At 67.3% G+C, this 16,966-nt stretch overlaps 2 protein-coding genes across 7 annotated transcripts; one reads left to right on the top strand and one right to left on the bottom strand.

Annotated features, from left to right (window-relative positions):
* Positions 1 to 115: 115 nt before the first annotated feature.
* Positions 116 to 7,578, bottom strand: AMPD2 (adenosine monophosphate deaminase 2). Of its 3 annotated transcripts, none has more exons than XM_083813029.1 (18): positions 7,557 to 7,578; positions 6,133 to 6,263; positions 5,473 to 5,603; positions 5,104 to 5,172; positions 4,441 to 4,552; positions 4,159 to 4,345; positions 3,924 to 4,065; positions 3,712 to 3,801; positions 3,336 to 3,465; positions 3,056 to 3,250; positions 2,742 to 2,873; positions 2,477 to 2,640; positions 2,222 to 2,348; positions 1,916 to 2,079; positions 1,717 to 1,837; positions 1,466 to 1,639; positions 1,146 to 1,256; positions 116 to 1,055 (listed from the first exon to the last, which is right to left on the bottom strand). In XM_083813029.1, the coding sequence occupies exons 2-18, from the start codon at positions 6,160 to 6,162 to the stop codon at positions 840 to 842; spliced, it is 2,295 nt and encodes a 764-aa protein (XP_083669155.1). In that variant the 5' UTR covers positions 6,163 to 6,263; positions 7,557 to 7,578; the 3' UTR covers positions 116 to 839. The 3 variants fall into 3 exon arrangements, with proteins under 3 accessions (XP_083669155.1, XP_083669153.1, XP_083669154.1); XM_083813027.1 differs by lacking the exon at positions 7,557 to 7,578 and adding an exon at positions 7,416 to 7,550; XM_083813028.1 differs by lacking the exons at positions 5,104 to 5,172; positions 7,557 to 7,578 and adding an exon at positions 7,416 to 7,550.
* A 772-nt stretch (positions 7,579 to 8,350) lies between these two features.
* GNAT2 (G protein subunit alpha transducin 2) lies at positions 8,351 to 16,908 on the top strand. 4 transcript variants are annotated; one of them, XM_083813034.1, is made up of 9 exons: positions 8,351 to 9,923; positions 10,821 to 10,863; positions 11,096 to 11,237; positions 11,318 to 11,475; positions 11,859 to 11,987; positions 12,260 to 12,389; positions 13,471 to 13,624; positions 13,931 to 14,131; positions 15,207 to 16,908. In XM_083813034.1, the coding sequence occupies exons 1-8, from the start codon at positions 9,806 to 9,808 to the stop codon at positions 14,119 to 14,121; spliced, it is 1,065 nt and encodes a 354-aa protein (XP_083669160.1). In that variant the 5' UTR covers positions 8,351 to 9,805; the 3' UTR covers positions 14,122 to 14,131; positions 15,207 to 16,908. The 4 variants fall into 4 exon arrangements, with proteins under 4 accessions (XP_083669160.1, XP_083669159.1, XP_083669158.1 ...); XM_083813033.1 differs by having other exon boundaries at positions 8,351 to 10,863; XM_083813032.1 differs by lacking the exons at positions 13,931 to 14,131; positions 15,207 to 16,908 and having other exon boundaries at positions 12,260 to 13,613.
* The last annotated feature ends 58 nt before the right edge of the window (positions 16,909 to 16,966 follow it).

Below are 16,966 nucleotides of genomic sequence, written 5' to 3'. Positions count from 1 at the left end.
ACGCCCGCAGCGCCAGCAGCCGCCGCCCCCCCCCGTGCCTCGGTTTCCCCCCAGCTCGGGGCTGCGCTGTGCCCCCCCCCCGTTCGGCTGCACCCCAACCTCACAGCACCCCGGCTCTTACTTAAATACTTTTATTTCTCATGCTTTTTTTTTTTTCTTTCTTTTTTTTTTTTTTTCCTGGTGGCCGTGTAGTCACCAGCACTTGACCTCGGAGCCCACGCCGGGGGCACAGGAGGGGGGGGGACACACTTGGGACAGGGCGATGCCCCCGCGGGACGGAGCCCCCCCGGCAGCGCAGGGGATGGGGGCAGGCAGCCCCCCGGCCCCACGCCTCCCCCCGGGCGTCCCCTGGGCCACCAGGTCCCCAGCAGGACGAGGGCACGGGGGGGGCGAGGGGCTGGGGTAGGTGCTGCACCCGGCCTGTCCCCACAGCCCCTCGTGGCAGGGCGAGAAAGAGGACGGAGATTGGGGCAGGCCCTCCACGGGCAGCGGGACCCCCGCCGGGACGCTGGGGGGGCCCCGCACGGCATCCCCGCACCCGGCACCGGGAGGTGAAGCCGGGGCCCCCGACAGTGCCCGTGCCCACGTCACCACCCGGAGCCTGGCCCCAGCAGGGTCCAACCCAGCTGAGAGAAAGCAGTGGAAAATAACCAAGAAGGCAAAAAAAAAAAAAACAACAACAACAAAACACTACCAAGAGAAGGGAGCAAAGCCCCAGGGCGGAGGCACTGGCACAGCCCTGGGGACAGCAGGGGCGAGCAGCCCAGGGCGCTGGGCAGCAGGAGGGGGGCAGCAGCGGCAGAGCCCGGGGGGGGGACACGGGGCCGGGAGCGGGGGGGTCAGCGGGGGGGCAGAGCGGAGGTGATGGTGAGCGCGTCCTCCTCCTGGATGGTCTCCAGCTCCTCGCTCTGCACCGCCTGCGTGATGAGCGTCAGCTCCTGGCACAGCGTCTCGAAGCGGTAGCTGACGCGGATGTCGGGGACGTTGGTGCGGCGGATGTCGTTGCCCTCCGGGCCCTCCTTCAGGTAGTGGGGGCCCAGCCAGTAGCTCTTCACCTGGGGGCAGAACATGGGGAGGCTCCTGCAGCCGCCTGCCCCCTCCCCGCGGAGCGCGGGGGTCCCGGGGGGGGCCAGGGACAGCGGTACCTTGTGGGAGAAGCCGCTCATGAGGACGCTGTTGCGGGCCAGCTCGCACATGTCGCAGGAGCTCAGCTTCCAGACCTGCGTGGCGATGCTGTACTCCTCCATCAGCGGCTCCTGGGGGGGCACAGCCTCAGCACCCACCCACCCAAAGAGGACGGGGGGGCCCCAGCTTCTCCCACCCGCCCTGGACCTCCAGCACCCTCCGCAGCCCACTGCCCTTTTCTTCCTCCAGGCCCCCACCAACCCCGTCCCGTGGCCATGGCGGGTGCCCCACGGGGGTTCGGGGGGGGGGCGGGGTCCCGTGGTCCCCCCCAGCAGCTCACCTTGGTGAAGTGGAACTGGAGGGGGTCGTCGGTGGAGAGGGAGACCATGAGCCCCCGCGAGAGGTACTCGGGCAGGGGGTTGCGGTGGTAGCTGAGGAAGAGGCTGTTGTTGCTCAGCGGGGACATGGCGATGCCGATCTGCGCCAGGTAGTACAGGTACTGCAGCACGGGGGCCTGGGGGGCACAGCGGGGTGAGGGGGGGCCCGGCCGTGCACCCCAGCCGCCCCCCAGCGCCCCCCCGCCCCGCTCACCTTGCGGAGCAGCAAGCCGTGCGAGATGTTCTCCGACACCATGAAGCCCGAGACGAGGTGGTGGATGGGGCCGGCCTCGCCACAGTGCGGGCGCAGCACGAAGGTGTGGAACCCGCGTTTCCTGCCACGGGGGGACAACCGTCAGCGCCCGCCCCCCGCCGAGACCCCCCCCCCAGCACCCCCGGGCGCGGGGCCTTACCGTCGGAGGTGGTTGAGCACCGTCATGTTGGCGTACATGTAGTACAGGTAGTAGGAGTAGGGCGGGTTGTCCTCCTCCACCCAGTTCCCTGGCAGGGGGCTGTCCAGGTTGAAGATGTGGTGCTCGGGCTTGGACTCGTCATCCACGCTGTCGAAGCCGTCCACCTGCAGGTGAGACAGCGCCGGGGTCACCCCGCCGCCAAGGACGCCCAGCCCCGAAGCTGTGAGGAAGGGAGGGAGCGGGTCCAGGCTGGGGGTGCAGGTGCCACCGGTGGCCCCCGGCCCCCCTGCAGGAGGCGGCGCTCACGTGCTCCAGGAAGAGGTGCAGCTCGGGGTGCTGGGCAGGGTGGATGGTGGCCTCGTAGAGGGGCAGGAAGATGTTCTCCAGCATCTCCTGGAAGTTGGCTAACTGCTTCTTCGTCCGGTAGACGTCGCTGCTCGGGGACGGACGACGGTCAGAGCCCGGTGCCCCGTCCCAGCCCAGCCAGACATCGGCTGGGTGCTCCCGGTCCCCCCCACAGGACACAGCCCAGGTGGGGGGCGGCTGCCCCCCGGCACTCACAAGAGCCGGGGCACCTGCACGAGCCAGCGGACGTTGTTGGAGTGGACGCGGTGGTTGACGGCCCAGCAGGCCAGCTTGTCCCACTCATCCCGGGAGCGGCCGTAGATGGAGAGCCGCAGCTCGGCGTTTTGGTACTTGCTCTCCTCCAGGTCGGACATCACCTCCTGCCAGGGAGGGGGAAGCGTCACCCCTCGGCCACCAGGACCAGGGACATGGGGGGCATTGCCACTGCGAGCACTGGAGGGAGGGAGACACGGGGCCTCACCTTGATGATGTGGGCGAAGTACTTCCCCGAGACGCGGTTGTCCGTCTTGATGAAGATCTCCCGCAGGATGGACTCGCCGATGGGGTTGTACTTGGCATTGAACTTGTCAAAGCGGTGGAAAGTGTTGCGGTCCTGGCATGGGGGCACAGACGTGAGCTGAGGCTCCCCAGCACCATGGAGCCACCAAAACATCCCCATCCAGAGCTTTGGGCACCCCCACCCCGCCATGGGATACCCCTGGAGATCTCCCACCCCAGCCAGAGACGAGCTGGAGGCCCTGCTCATCTCCAAGATTTGGGGATGTTTCCCCGTACCGCGTGGACGTCCAGAGTGTCCACGCTGAGGTCGTAGGCAGTGAGGTTCATGGTCTCGAAGACCTCCTTGAGCGTCTGCTCCTTGCCCTTCTCCACGTGGACGATTTCATCCAGGTGCTTCTTCATGGCCCGCTTGATGAAGCGCAGGAGATGCTTCTGGTTCATGCAGGACGAGGCGTGGATGTGAGTGTCCACCTGCGAGCCAGAGGCGATGCTCAGCCCCGAGAGCCGCCGGGTGCTCCCTGCCCGAGCCAGGGCCACCGCCACACGCCAGCCGTACCTTGCGGATGTTGTAGAAGTCGCGGTGGGGCACCTTCTTCTGGGCCGCCAGCTCCTTCATCTCGTTGAGCAGGACGTGCATCTGGAACTTGGAGCTCAGGTACTGCAGCCGGCGGTAGCAGAAGGATTTGCTGCCCGAGGCAGGGAGGGGGCATCAGTTTTGGGGAGAGAAGGGAGAAAATCCATCCCCGAAAGGCTGGTGCCCACCAGGAGGAGGGGACACGGCTCTGGACTCTGGGCCCCCCCCCCCCTTGCATGGTGACCATGAGCCAGGACAGACGTGGGAGCTGCACCAGGACCAGGTGCCACAGGCACAGCCACGTCCCCCAGTGCTGTCCCCAAGGTGCCCACCCCCGCGGCGGGGCCCTTCTCCTCACATGGGCCCGTTGATGATCAAAGCCATGAGGAAATTCATGTCTGCGATGAACTCCTGCAGGTCGGGGTACGGCAGGTCCAGCTCCGTGCTCCTGCCGGGCACAGAGACGGTGCAGTGGGTCGGGGGGGGGCTGTGGCACGCGCCCCCCCGTCCCCAGCCACCCACCGCAGCCCCTCGCCCAACCCATCGCAGCGGCGAGCCTCCCCCCCTCACTTGTCGGTGGGGTCCTGCTTGGTGTAGACGTGCACCACGCCATCCACCATCTTCAGCCCGAAGCCCAGGTCGGCCGGCATGGTCTGGGGGTCCCACTTCTCGTAGGGGTGCTGCTCCGCGAACGGGGGGTGCACAGGGGCATCTGCGGCCAGGAGAGACCCCACGGTCACGCACCGGACGGCTCCCCACCAGCGTCCCCATCCCCAGCGTGGGGACCCTCCTGTCCCACGCTCACCAGCGGCCACGGGGGTCTCGGGCACCTCCTCGTAGCCGCGGGTCTCCAGGGGCTTCTCGGAGAGCTCCTGCAGGTAGCGGGCGGTGGTTTTGCAGAAGCTCTGCAGCGACAGCCCCATGTACTTCTCCCGCAGGAACAGCGCCTTCACCACGCTCTTGGCCGCGTCCAGCAGGTCCGTGAAGGGCACCTGGGTAGGGACGCAGGAACAAAGTGGGGGGGGATTTCACCCCAAAACCTCCCATGGGTGCTGAAGGGTGCCCCTCGAGGGGGGCAGAGGCTCACCCCGCACTTCTCCTCCCCGGAGATGGTGACGCGCTGGAACTCCCGCTCCAGCAGCGCGTCACGGTCCTTGGGGACATGGTCCACCTGGTCCTCGCTCTGCTCCTTGAAGAGCCTGCGGGCACGGCCGGCGGCCGGTGAGACGGGGACACGGCCTCGCGCCCCCCCCCCGGGGGCTGCACCCGGCCCCCGGTGGCAGGAAGGTGGTGGCGTCCCCGCAGTGCCACCGCCGGGTGCGGGCAGCTGGGTGCCACATCCCGGTTGGTGGCAGTTGGCCCCCTCTCCACCCCCCTGTGCCCAGACGCATCCCCCAGCCCCACAGGAGCACAACGAAAAGTGGGGGGGGGACAGAGAACGAAACAACTCGTGACAGAGACAACTCCCAAGCGGAGACAGGAGGGAGGGGACACGCAGCGCCGGGGGGGTGACAGGGCCAGGCTGGGGACAGATCTGCCCCACGCCACCAGCAGGGACCCCAGCTCACCCCAAATCCCCCATCCCTAAACCCACCCCCCCCGGGGCGCATTAACCCCTTCACTGCCAGCCTCGGCAGCAGGGCTGGGGGCACCTCTCGGCTCTGTGACTGGGGGAGCGGTGGGGGGAGGCCGGGCCAGAGTGGGGCTGGGGGGACCCCGAGCCCCCGGTGTCACCGAGCCAAACACTCACTGTAAGTCCGCGGCACTGTCAACTTTCAGGAAGTCCTGTTTGGCTCTGAGCAAAATGTCGGGCTCGAGTCTGGGGACAGCGGAGGGGACAGCCGGGAGGGGACAGCCAGGAGGAGAGAGGGGCCATGGCGTTGGGGGGGGGGAGAGAAAACACCCCATTAATGCCCAACCCAACAAAACCACACAGAAACCAGAAAAAAAAATAAAAAAAGAAAAATAAGACAGCAAGCGCAACACCCACGGGAGAGGAGAGGACACAGAGCTGGCACAGAGGACTGACAGCCCCCAGAGCAGGGCCGGGGTGCCCGCGGTACCCGGGGCGGTGGCTGTCCCCGTGTGGGGGACCTGTCCCAGGGGGACCCCGGCTTACTTCACGTCCTGGCTGATCTGGCGCTCCAGGCGCTGCCGCCGCTCCTCCAGCTGCTCGATGGGGCTCTCCTCGGGGAACTCGTAGGGCGCCGTCCGCATCTCGCTCTCGGCCAGCGAGCGGCAGAACAGCTCCTGCGGGCCCACCGCCGCCGTGAGCTGCGCCAGGTCTCAGCCCGCAGCCAGCCCTGCCATGAGCTGTGCCGGGTCTCAGCCCGCAGCCAGCCCTGCCATGAGCTGTGCCGGGTCTCGGCCCATACCCACTGCTGCCACGAGTTGTGCCGGGTCTCAGCCCGCACCCAGCCCTGCCACCAGCTGGACCTGCCCTCAGCCCGTGCCCACCGCTGCTATGAGCTGTGTTCAGTCTCAGCCCACAGCACGGGGACACCGAGGAGGCCACGCTGCCGGGCTGTGGGGACACAACCTCGGGGGTGGAAGGGGAACAGCCACAGGGTTCCCCCCCAGCCCCAACCCACTGCAGAGCCCTGAATGGGGGACACAGGTTTGGAATCAATCAGGTGCGTGGGGTCACTTCCCCGCCACCACGGCCCCTGAGCGGGCAGGGGGGCGGACGTCAGGCTGTTGCTGCGTCCCGGGGGAAAGGAGGTTGGTGAAGCCCCCCCAGTCTGAGACCTGGCAAACCTGGGGTGCAGGGAGGACCCACCTCAGCGATCTCCTTGTATTTGCCATCCATGGAGGTGCGCAGGTCGACAGGGAAGTGCTTCAGGCAGTGGGGTGTCCCGGGCAGGGAGCGCGCCGACTGCAGGGGCCGGGTCCCTGGCCCCCCCCGCAACTCTGCAGGCACAGGCACAGCATGAGCATGGAGTGGGGGGGCTGCCTGCGCCCCGCTCCCAGGCAGGCAGGGGTTAACCAGCCCCCCCGCAGCCCTCTGGAACTGGGATCCTGGTCCCACAGTGGTGGGGGAGAAACTGAGGCAGCGCCAGGGCAGGAGCTCCCTCGTCACCCATCAGGGGACCTAACGAGCCAGCACCGGTAGTGAGAGAGGGGCTCGGGGACGGGGCCAGGACCCCCCAGGGCTCTGCCACGGGTGCCCACACGGGTTGGGTCACCACGCTCCGTCCCTCGTCAGGCACTGGTGGCAGCACGGGTGCCCGTGTCACCCCACGGCACCCCACGGCACCGCGGGGCCTGTCCGGTGCCGCCCAGCGAGCCCGGTGCTGCCGGGACATGCCCAGCGCCCTGTGCCACCTGCGACACCGCCGTCACCCGGTGCCACCGGGACGTGCCCAGCACCTTGTGCCACCCGAGTCTGAGAACAGCCCCGACAGCCCCCCCCCGAGCCCCCCGTGAGCATCCCCACCGGCGGGGTGCCAACCATCACCCGCCCCGTGCCACCGTCACCCCGTGCCACTGCCACCCAGCGCCCCGATACCCCCAGGGGCTGACCCACGAAGCCCCCCCCAGCCCCAGCACCCCCAGGGGCTGCTGCCCCCCCCCCCCCCCAAAAGCCGGGGGTGCCGGGGGTGCCCTGGGCCCGCATCCAAGCCAACGCCGGCCTTCCTCCGCCTCCTCCTCCTCCTCCCCCCCCCCCCCGGCAGCTCGCACAGCCGCTGCGCCACGGCACCGCCGCAGAGCCCCCCCCCCGCCCCCCGCTGCCATCCGAGGGGGGGGCGCCCGGCACCGCCCGGGACCACCGGCACCCCCCGGCCCCCACCCCCGGCCGAGAGGAGCCCCCGCCGAGCAGCCGCGACGCCACGGTGATGGGCGCACAGCCGCCCCCCCCCCCCCAACACCCCCCCCCCCCCAAAAAATATCCCCCAAAGCACCCCCGGGGGCCACCACCCGAGCTCCCCCCCCCCCACACCGCAGCAGTGCCCCCCCCCCCGGGTCGCCGCCCCCCCCCCCCCGCCGGCGGCCTGGGCCGCCCCAGGGGCTGCGGGGGGGGGGGTCTGGGGAGGGGGCGCCCCTAGCTGGGGGGGGGCTCACCTGCGGGGCCGGGGGCCTGCAGGCTGCCCCGCTTCTTGAAGGGGAACTTGGCCGGGGCGGCCGAGGACATGGTGGCTCCGGGGTAACGGGGGGGGGGGGGGGCGGGGGGGGGCGGCCCCCGGGGCCCCGCGGGACTCTTACGGCGGCGGGGCCGAGCGCTGGCCGCCGGCTCCCTCCCCTGGTTGATGATTGATGCAGGAAACCGGGGCTGGAGCAAAGTCCCCGGCGGAGGCAGGCCGGAAGCCGGCCCGAGGAAGAGGATGGGGCGGGGGGAGGATGTGGGCGCGGGGCGGGGGGGGGAGGAGGAGGAGGAGGAGGAGGAGGAGGCGGCGGCGGCCCGGGGTTGTCGGAGCAACCGGCCCCGCGGCAGGGCGGGGGCTCGCCCCCAGCTGGGGGCTGCAGCCCCCGGGGGGCGGCGCTGCCCCCCCCCCCCCCGCCGCAGGCGTCGCCCCCCCCGGGATGTGGAGTTGCCCCCCCAGGAGTTGCCCCCCCCCAACATGTCAGCTCCTCCAGCAGCCCCCCCGCAGCGCACTGTGCCCCCGGGACACGGCTCCGACCCCCCCCCAGCACCGCACCCCCCCCCCGGCCCATCAGCGCCCCGCAGCGAGACCCCCCCCCCCCCCCGAGACGAGCATCACCGCCCCCGGACCGGGTACCCCCCCCCCAGGGCCAGGCCTCGAAGCCCCCCGAAGGGGGGTAACCTCATCCCTGCCTGCCCCCCCGCACAGACAGCCCCCCGGGAGGGGACCTACCCCCCCCCAGCATCACCCCCAGGCCCTGCCCGGGGAGGGGGGGGCTGTCCTGAACCCCCCCCCCGCCTCCCCCTCCGTCCCCCAGCCAAGCCCCCTCAAACAGGGCAGGGGGCTGGGGAGGGGCTCGTGCTCCGGGGGTGTCCCCCCCCTGCCCCCCCCGTCCCCGCCTGTCCCTACCTGCGCCGCTGCTCCCGGTGCGGTGACCGGGCCGGCGGTGCGGGCACGGTGCCGGTGGGTGCCCAGTGCCCCTAATCCGGCACCGGAGCCGGGGGGGTTTTCAGCCCCGCCGGGGCGGGGGGGACACCGCCGTCCCCTCGCGTCCCCCAGCCCCAGCGAAAGGGACAGCGAGGGGACGGCGCCCTTCGGGGCCACCTGGGGGGACACGGGCTGGCGGGGCCCCCCCAGGCTGAGCTCCGGGCTGTGGGCTAAAGCCGCGCTCCCCCCAGCGCCACCCCCCCCACCCCCCCCACGCCCGTGGGTCGGGAGGTTGGTATTTTGATTGGACCCCCTTCGTGAGCGCCAAGTTCGTTAGAGGCTCAGAAGGGGCTTTGTGTCCGTGGGGACAGCGGGGACAGCGGGGACAGCGGGGACAGGCCGTCCCCACGCCGCCGCCGCTGCCGGGCATGGCGGGAGCGGGTTCGTGCTGGGGGGCAACACGGGGATGCCACCCCCGGGGACACCGCAGGGCGCGGGGTGGTCACGAACAAACCCCTGGGGTGTGCAGCACCGCCGCAGGCACCCTGCGGGCGTCCCCAGCAGAGCCACCACCGCACCCAGAGCCAGCCCCCGCAGCACAGGGTGGCGGCACCCACCCTGGGGGTCCTGCGGTCCTGCTGGGCTGGGGAGGAGGAGGAGGAGGCAGGGAGGAGGAAGGCTGAGCACCGTCCTGTTCAAGAGCTTAGGCAGCAGGAGGGCGAGGGGCCCAGCGAGCGGCGCTCGGCAGTGCAGGATTACGGGTGCTCGTTACTGCCTGCAATAATTAGCTCCATTTCCCCAACAGGAGGAAACCCACAGCCCCACCGTCCCCTTGTCACCGTCCCCTTGTTGCCGCCCCGCCAGCACCCGGGGTCCCTGGGCGTGACGCGAGCTGGGCTGAGCCCATCCCCAGCACAAAGCCCAGCCCTGCGGCCCCGAGGGGGGACACCCATAAGTGGGGTGCCCCAAACCCACAGAGCCCCCCAGACACCCCACAGGACCTGGGGTGTCCCCATCCCCTGCAGGCAGGGGGTGACACGCCACCTGCCCCCTTACGTAAGGCCCCGTGCCCACCTCCCTGGCCGCCTCCCCGAGATGCTCTTTCTTTTCCGAGCCCTAATCTTTGCCATCTTGGGCTAATTGGATTTCCTGGGTCACATGGAGAGATAAAAAGTCCCCAAATCCATCAGCCCAGAAATTGGGTTATCCATGGGGAATTAGGAGAGAGCTCGGGGGGCAGCCAGCCCGCGAGCACCCAGGCGAGCGCTCCGGCACCCCCGGCACGGCGCGGGGCAGCGGGCGCCTGCTTCGGCCTTTCGGGGCTTCCCTTTCTCCCCCCTCACCCTCCGCCCGCCCCCGGGGTGCGCGCGCGGCCCCCGCGAAGAGCTGGAAGAGCCCGGGGACCTAGAGGAGCTCGAGGCGTTGGAAGAGGAAGACGAGGCCATGGGGAGCGGGGCGAGCGCGGAGGACAAGGAGATGGCCAAGAGGTCCAAGGAGCTGGAGAAGAAGCTCCAGGAGGACGCGGATAAGGAGGCGAAGACGGTCAAGTTGCTGCTGCTCGGTAGGGTGGAGGGGACGTCCCCACAGGGGGTGGCTGGGCACAGGGAGGACACGGGAACTGTCCCATGTTCCTACCTGGCACAGGGACCCCATCGATGCGGGGGATGCATCCTCTGGGGATGGGCACAGAGCAAAAGCAACTGGGGCAAGGGGACAGGCAGGGGCTGGGGCTGTGTCCGTGGTGCCAGGGGCGCCGGGTGCCCCAGAGGTGCCGGTGCGGGGACACACAGCCCCTGGCCCCATCCTCTCCTCTTGCTGCCCCTTTTTGTCCCCAGGAGAGCCCCTTCCCCTCCGCGCCGGGTGGGCTCTCGTTAGTCTGACGAGCTGTTCTTAGCGAGCAGAGGTTGTCCCCCCGCTGGATGTCCCCCAGGTTGTGCCTGGGAAGAGGCGGCATCTGCTGTGGCATCTGCTCTCGGTGGCGCGTAGATGGGTGGCAGGGACCTAGGGGACACCGTGGGGATGGGGAATGGAGTGGCTGAGGCCAGGACACCTTGGTGACACCTGGGGGGGTGGGGGGTGTCAGTGGGACCCCCAGCGTCCCCAAACCCTGCCCCACCGCCGGGCACAGGAGGGGACCGTCCCTTGGAGGAGCCTGCACCCCACTCGGCCATCGGGGTAACCCCGTGGGGGGCAGGAGCAGCAGCGGGGGCTTAGCCAGGTGAGGGGGGGCCGGCTTCAAGGCGATTAGCACCCTAATTCTAAGCAGCTTCCTGTGCCGCCCTAAGCCGCTTAAAGCACCAAGGCAATCGCCGAGGCAGCGCAGGGATGGTGGCAGCCTCCGCAGGCCTGACGCCACGGCGATGGGCAGGGCAGGGGGACAGAGCAGTGCCCATCGCCGTGGCGTCAGGCCTGCGGCGTGCCCCAGCCACCTCTGAGGTTTCCTTTGACTCCTTTCCAGGGGCTGGAGAGTCGGGCAAGAGCACCATTGTGAAGCAGATGAAGTGAGTACGGCTGTGGCGAGGGCTGCGCCCCGTGGCTGGGTACCCAGATCTGGGGGGGGAGGGACAAGGACTGAGCTCTGGAAACCCCTGGCAGGGGCACGGGGGCTGTAGGACCTGGGGGTGTCCCCAGTGCCATGCTGGTGGTGGGCTCCCAAAGAGGGGTGATGCTGGGGAGAGAGGGGGCACCCCAGTGTGCCGGGCTCTGGGGCTGAGGCTGGTGTCCCCCCCCCAGGATCATCCACCAGGACGGCTACACGCCCGAGGAGTGCATGGAGTTCAAGGCCATCATCTACGGCAACATCCTGCAGTCCATCCTGGCCATCATCCGCGCCATGTCCACGCTGGGCATCGACTACGCCGAGTCGGGACGGGCGGTCAGTGGGGGCGTCCCGCCCCGGGGGACGAGGGGAGGGGACGGCGCGCGGGGACGGTGGCAAAGGGCTGTCTCCCGCAGGACGACGGCCGGCAGCTCTTCAACCTGGCCGACTCCATCGAGGAGGGCACCATGCCCCCCGAGCTTGTCGACTGCATAAAGAAGCTGTGGAAGGACGGCGGGGTGCAGGCTTGCTTCGACAGAGCCGCCGAGTACCAGCTCAACGACTCGGCCGCGTAGTGAGTGCGGGGACGTGCACGGGGGCCCCTGCCTGCTGCGATCGCTCCCGGCTCCAAAATCCCCTCCCTGCTTCTGGGAGCAGCCGCAGCCCACCGCTCCATTCTTCATCCACCCAAGGGCCCCACCGGTGCCGGCTGGCCGCAGCCCTCCGTGTCCCCATGTCCCCCCTGCGTGGGCAGGGTGAGGCCAGCTCAGGGCCGTCTGTGCCCACCCGCGGTCTCGCTGCGCCCCGCAGGGTGCGGGTTGGAGTCACGTCCTTCACCGAGCCCCAGCCCCAGACACCCCTAAGAGCCCAGCTGTCACCCGCGGCTGGCATCGCTCCCCCCGCGGGGACCGGGACGTCCCCAGCCCCTCCACAGCGTGTCCCCTGCCGTCCCCGCAGCTACCTGAACCAGCTGGACAGGATCACGGCCCCCGGGTACCTCCCCAACGAGCAGGACGTGCTGCGGTCCCGCGTGAAGACCACGGGCATCATTGAGACCAAATTCTCTGTCAAGGACCTGAATTTCAGGTGGGCGCACACACGCACACCCACACACGCACACCCCCACACACACACCCGTGAGCACGGGCAGCCCCTCCAGCCCCGACGGTGGGGACAGGGCCAGGGATGAAGGTACCGAATGTCCCCCTGATGCTCCGGGGCCCCCAGCCCTGCCTAGACTAGGGATGAGAGATGGGTCACCGCACCCGTGCCCCCGGGTGCTATGGGGGCACTGGGACCATCCCAGCGGGGGTGGCAGGAGCAGACGTGTCACCGCCCCGTCCTTGTCCCCTCCCCAGGATGTTCGACGTGGGAGGGCAGAGATCCGAGCGCAAGAAGTGGATCCACTGCTTCGAGGGGGTGACCTGCATCATCTTCTGCGGGGCGCTGAGCGCCTACGACATGGTGCTGGTGGAGGACGACGAAGTGGTGGGTTCGGGGCCGGGGAATGGCTCAGCAGCGATGGGGGAGAGGAGCTGGGTGGCAGCACCCACGCGGGGTGGCCGCAGTGGGGCAGGCAAATGCTCTGGGTGCCTGGGGCACAGCCACGGGACCGGGGGCAGCAGGCCCCAAGAAGATGCACTATTTCTCATCAAAAATAAGGGGCGAAGACAACCAGGAAGAGCAGGCTGCCATCTCCCCTGTTCCGGGGCTTGGGGCAAAGTCTCCTTGCCGCTATCTCCCGCAGCAGACCGTCCCGCGGATGCTCACCGGTGTGCTGAGCTGGGCGCTGCCAGAGCCAGGCTCTGCTGCCTGGGAGAGGCTGTAATGCTTCCCCTGCACAGGACAGGGCAGGATTAAGCCAAACCTGGCCCTGCAGGTGGCCCAGTCACCGAAGCGATACAGGAACGCTGCCACAACGGGGAGCTGGACAAGGAAAACCCATCCCCATCAAAGCACCTGCCTGCAGCGGGCAGCCGCAAAGGTCCAGCTGGATGGAGCCTCGTCCTCCCTGCAGCGAACCGGGAAACGCGCCTCTGCTCCCAAACCAGGGCCTTCCCCTTCCCGTGCTCCTTCGAAGCCAAGCCGTGGGTAACGGCCGAGGACGGCAGTACCCCGGGGAAATCCTGCAGCATCGCAGCACCGCCTGGCTGGCGCGGATAGGGGCACGGGGCCCTTGCTCGGGGCTCCTCCTGCCAACGATTCTCCCAGCGGGATCAGTGCAAGCCGGTGCTGCTGACCGTCAGGACCAGAGCCCCAGAGCCCCACACTGCCCGCAGCTGCTTCGCAGCTCCAGTGCTGCTCCCCGCCATGAGCAGCACCCCAACGTACCCGGGTCGCTTGCGCCATGGTGCAGGGGCTTTGGGGCTCTTCAGAAGAGCAAGGGGGCTCTTTGGAGGGTAGAGCCATTTGCTGCCGTAGCAAACGGCGCAGCCCCAAGCGTTGCTCCACTGCTGCTGCTCTTTGTTTTGCAGCAGCAGCCTGGGGCAAAGCACCCCTCACAGCACTGGGGCACAAAAGATGGTTTGGTTGTAACCAAGCGCCCGCGCTCTGTCCCGTTTGCTTTCAGAACCGCATGCATGAATCCCTGCACCTATTCAACAGTATATGCAACCACAAGTTCTTCGCCGCCACATCCATCATCCTCTTCCTCAACAAGAAGGACCTTTTCGAGGAAAAGATCAAGAAGGTCCATCTCAGCATCTGCTTCCCCGATTATGATGGTGAGTGGGTCCGGTCCCCCTGGGGGCTGGCCTTCACCGGGTCCGTTATGCTGGGAGCAGTCCCTGGAGCCGGGAGCGAACCGGGGGCGAGGCCAGCGTGACTGGTGCAAGCCATCCGGAAGGATGGAAGCAGGGTAAAATGGCTTCTTTTAAAACTGAGTTGGTAGCTGCGGTTAGCACCCAGCTGGGAGGCAGGCTGCAGGTCTGACTGCCGGACACGAGCCCCAAGCGTCCCCAGGTCCCCCGGCCCCGAGCGTCACCACCCCGGCAGAGGCACCCGCAGCGAATCGCTCCCTCCCTCCGCAGGTCCCAACACATTTGAAGACGCAGGAAATTACATCAAGACCCAGTTCCTTGATCTCAACATGCGAAAGGACGTGAAGGAGATCTACAGCCACATGACCTGTGCCACAGACACACAGAACGTCAAATTCGTCTTTGACGCAGTCACGGATGTCATCATCAAAGAGAACCTCAAGGACTGCGGGCTCTTCTGAACATCTGCAGGTACTCCCCGAGGCGGCCGGCGGCCGCGAGCAGCAGCCTTTGAGCCGCCAAAAGCGCTGGGGAAGGGGGGGCTCCACAGGCAGCGGGGTGAGGGCAGCCCCCGAGCCCGGGGCTGGGAACCTCCGGGGGCGAGGGACGCGCCGGCGGCAGCAGGAGGGCAGCGCTGCCTGAGCACGGCTTCGCCCCGCTCCCCGAGCGGCCCGGTTATTGCTGCAAAGCAGCCTGACAAAACACGTTCACACCCCTGCTTTGTGGAGAGAGATGGAAACAACAGATTACAGCCCAAACTATGCACTTAAGCAAGATCAGACGTCTTTATCTCGGGCCTCCTGTTGCCACAACACGGCGGGCGCTGCCGCGCAGGCACTCGGCTGCCCCGCGTTGCCCGCAGCGTGTTGGAAGCCGGCTGGGAGCCGCTGGCAGCCTCGGCCCCGGGAGTAACGCCAGCAGCACCCCGGGCAGGGGGAGGCACGGAATCACGGGCAGCACTCTGCTCCAGGTGGCCTTTCGGCTGGTCATCAGTTTAACTAAGGTTTAGTTGGGGTTGGTCTGCTTTCTACCCATCTCCCCAGTGCCAAAGCAGCTTCCAGCCGCCGGCTGCGACGCTCTGCTCACTGCTCCCTGGAAAACAGCAGCAGGAGCTCCCCTTGTGCCTGACTGCTAAGAAGGCTGCAGGGGAAATGGGGCGGGCAGGCGGCAATAGGACGGGGCGAAGCCTTGGGCCAGGGCTCCCCACACCGACGCAGCCCCCTTCTGCTTGGAGCAGGCAGCAGGCTTCGGCCGCGAGCCCGCTGCTGGCACCACGGGAAAGATGAGCGTATCGAGGGCTGGCAGCAGCCGGGGGGCCCTGCCTTCTCCCAGGGTTACCGGCAGCAGCGAAAGCTACAGCGAATGATCAGCTAGGGAATAATAGGTTTACACCACCCTCACCTTCCAGCTACGTGCTGCCGGCCGGGCCCTGCTGTTTGAGCTGATGGTGCAATGCAGATTTGCCTCTACAAGAGCCCTTCCTGGGCGTTACGCTAGGAACACCTTCGCTGTGTTTAACACCCTCTTCTTTCCTCCTCCCTGCCAGAAGAGAAAATGACTTCAGCTTCGCATTGCCGTTCTGCTGAGCAGAGCCAAAAGGATTAAAGAAAAAAAAAAGCTACCCAGCCCCCACTTTTTCTATGACCTGCCCAACCAACCACCTGCGTTCAAGCCCGTAATAGGAAGGGGCTGAAGCCGAACTTCCTGCTCCCTTTCACAGCCATTTCCTCTTTTTAAAGAAAGAAACCCCAGCTCCCTGCAGTGCTTGGAAGTCAGCGTTCATAAACGAGATGCGGAGCGGTTTGACACCAAAGAGCACGCAGGCCCCAGTGCAGCAGAGAAATTAACGCCGAGCCGCCGCGCGCCCCCCCTGCGCAGCCGAAGGGGGCACCGCCACGGGACCGGTGCCAGGCACCCGCTCTGCCCTCGCCCGCTTTGTCAAACCTTAATTGGGTTGAGCGGGGAATTTCTGGGCAAGGGGAGTGCTGCCTCCGAGTCACACCTGGTGGCCAGCCCTGTGGCAGGAGGAATTAATTATTTTGTGCTGTATACAAGTCCCGAGACTTGGGTGAATTTCTCAGAAAATTCTTCCTACCGGAAAAAGGTCAAGAGCTGCCGCCCCCGGTTGTGCTCTCTGCCCCCAGACAGCCTTAAGCAGACGAGCGGCCGGTCCTGGCCACCTTGCCCCGTGCCCACCAGCCGGGGCAGGGGACGCAGGAGCACAGGCGTTGGGGGCCAAGGGATGCCGTCACGCCTCCAGCGGAGGAAGGGGTCGGATAAAGAGGAAATGGTTACTTGAAAGATTTTCATTCTGCTACTTAGAGCGGTATTTGCTCTTACTGTTTGTAAATAAATTGGTGTCGGTACTGTAGACAAGTCCTGTATCCTCTCAATGTCTACTGCAGGGTCACCTATACGGCTTCACTTAACAGTAGGGGAAAAAATAAAGAAATACGCATGACACGGATGTCTCATTTCTCCCACTTGGATGTCTCTGCGATGATTGCTCCTCCCAAGCCCCTTTCCCCTGTCAGAACGCCTGAAGCAAGGAACATTTTGTGTTCTTTGCCCGAGCTGCTCTCCCCACGCGCTGCGCACACGGGTCCCCGGCCACCATCAGCTGTGCCGCACGGAGCAGGGCCACCACCGCCCTCCTGGTCCAGGGGGACACACGGGTGCCACCAGACCACTGCCAGCTGGAATTAAGCCTTCCCAAACCCCCCCCCCCAAGATAAGGGATGTAGACGGGGCTGCCCTCCCGCCCGGCTCCAGCAACGGTGAGGAGCGCCGCCTGGTTGGAACGCGGTTACAGGGGAGCTTTGCATTAATTTGTTTAAAAGACAAGGCGAGCTGTGTCATGCATTAGAGTGAAGCTCAAGTAAAGCCTCGAGGCCTTGCTAAAAGGGAATTGCCAGGCAGGCAGCAGAGCTCAAGGTAGTTCAGGAAAAAATTTCCGGACTATAACCGCAGTCCGTGGAGCTGCTGGGCACTGCTGCACGCTTGGCACACAGCAGACACGGTGGGACGGCCATTGCCCGCACCCAGAAGCATCCCTCAGGTATCTCACTCCCGCAGTGCTGCAGTTCTAGGCAAGAAGCTTCAGAACGGGTTACAGGCACGTCGCCTAACAGCAGCCCGGAGCAGTGAACAGCCGGACGCATGTCTGCTCTCTGCCCTCTGTGCCAGCACAGCCCCAGCCCTCGGGAGCAGCGGAGAGCACCAAGAGCCGTGTGTTGCACGGCCTGAGGAGCCTTCCCGGGCACACCCCACCAACTACGCCCAGTTCCCAGCGAAGTGAGTGCCTTC

The sequence above is a fragment of the Anser anser genome (assembly GCF_964211835.1).
Source record: "Anser anser genome assembly, chromosome: 27".
Classification (NCBI taxonomy): domain Eukaryota; kingdom Metazoa; phylum Chordata; class Aves; order Anseriformes; family Anatidae; genus Anser; species Anser anser.
Note: the sequence above shows the minus strand (reverse complement) of the source record. Positions and strands in the feature narration are given on the sequence as shown.

Bases quoted from the DNA above. Each gene is read 5' to 3' on its own strand.
- AMPD2 (XM_083813027.1), bottom strand. From the start codon at position 7,485: ATGTCCTCGGCCGCCCCGGCCAAGTTCCCCTTCAAGAAGCGGGGCAGC. The intron at 4,553-5,103 runs GTGAGTGTTTGG...CCGTGCCCGCAG, and splicing joins GACAGTGCCGCGGACTTACA to GCTCTTCAAGGAGCAGAGCG. The intron at 3,251-3,335 runs GTACGGCTGGCG...TCTGGCTCGCAG, and splicing joins ACTTCTACAACATCCGCAAG to GTGGACACTCACATCCACGC.
- GNAT2 (XM_083813031.1), top strand. From the start codon at position 10,688: ATGGTGGCAGCCTCCGCAGGCCTGACGCCACGGCGATGGGCAGGGCAG. The intron at 10,864-11,095 runs GTGAGTACGGCT...TCCCCCCCCCAG, and splicing joins ACCATTGTGAAGCAGATGAA to GATCATCCACCAGGACGGCT. The intron at 11,476-11,858 runs GTGAGTGCGGGG...CCGTCCCCGCAG, and splicing joins CTCAACGACTCGGCCGCGTA to CTACCTGAACCAGCTGGACA.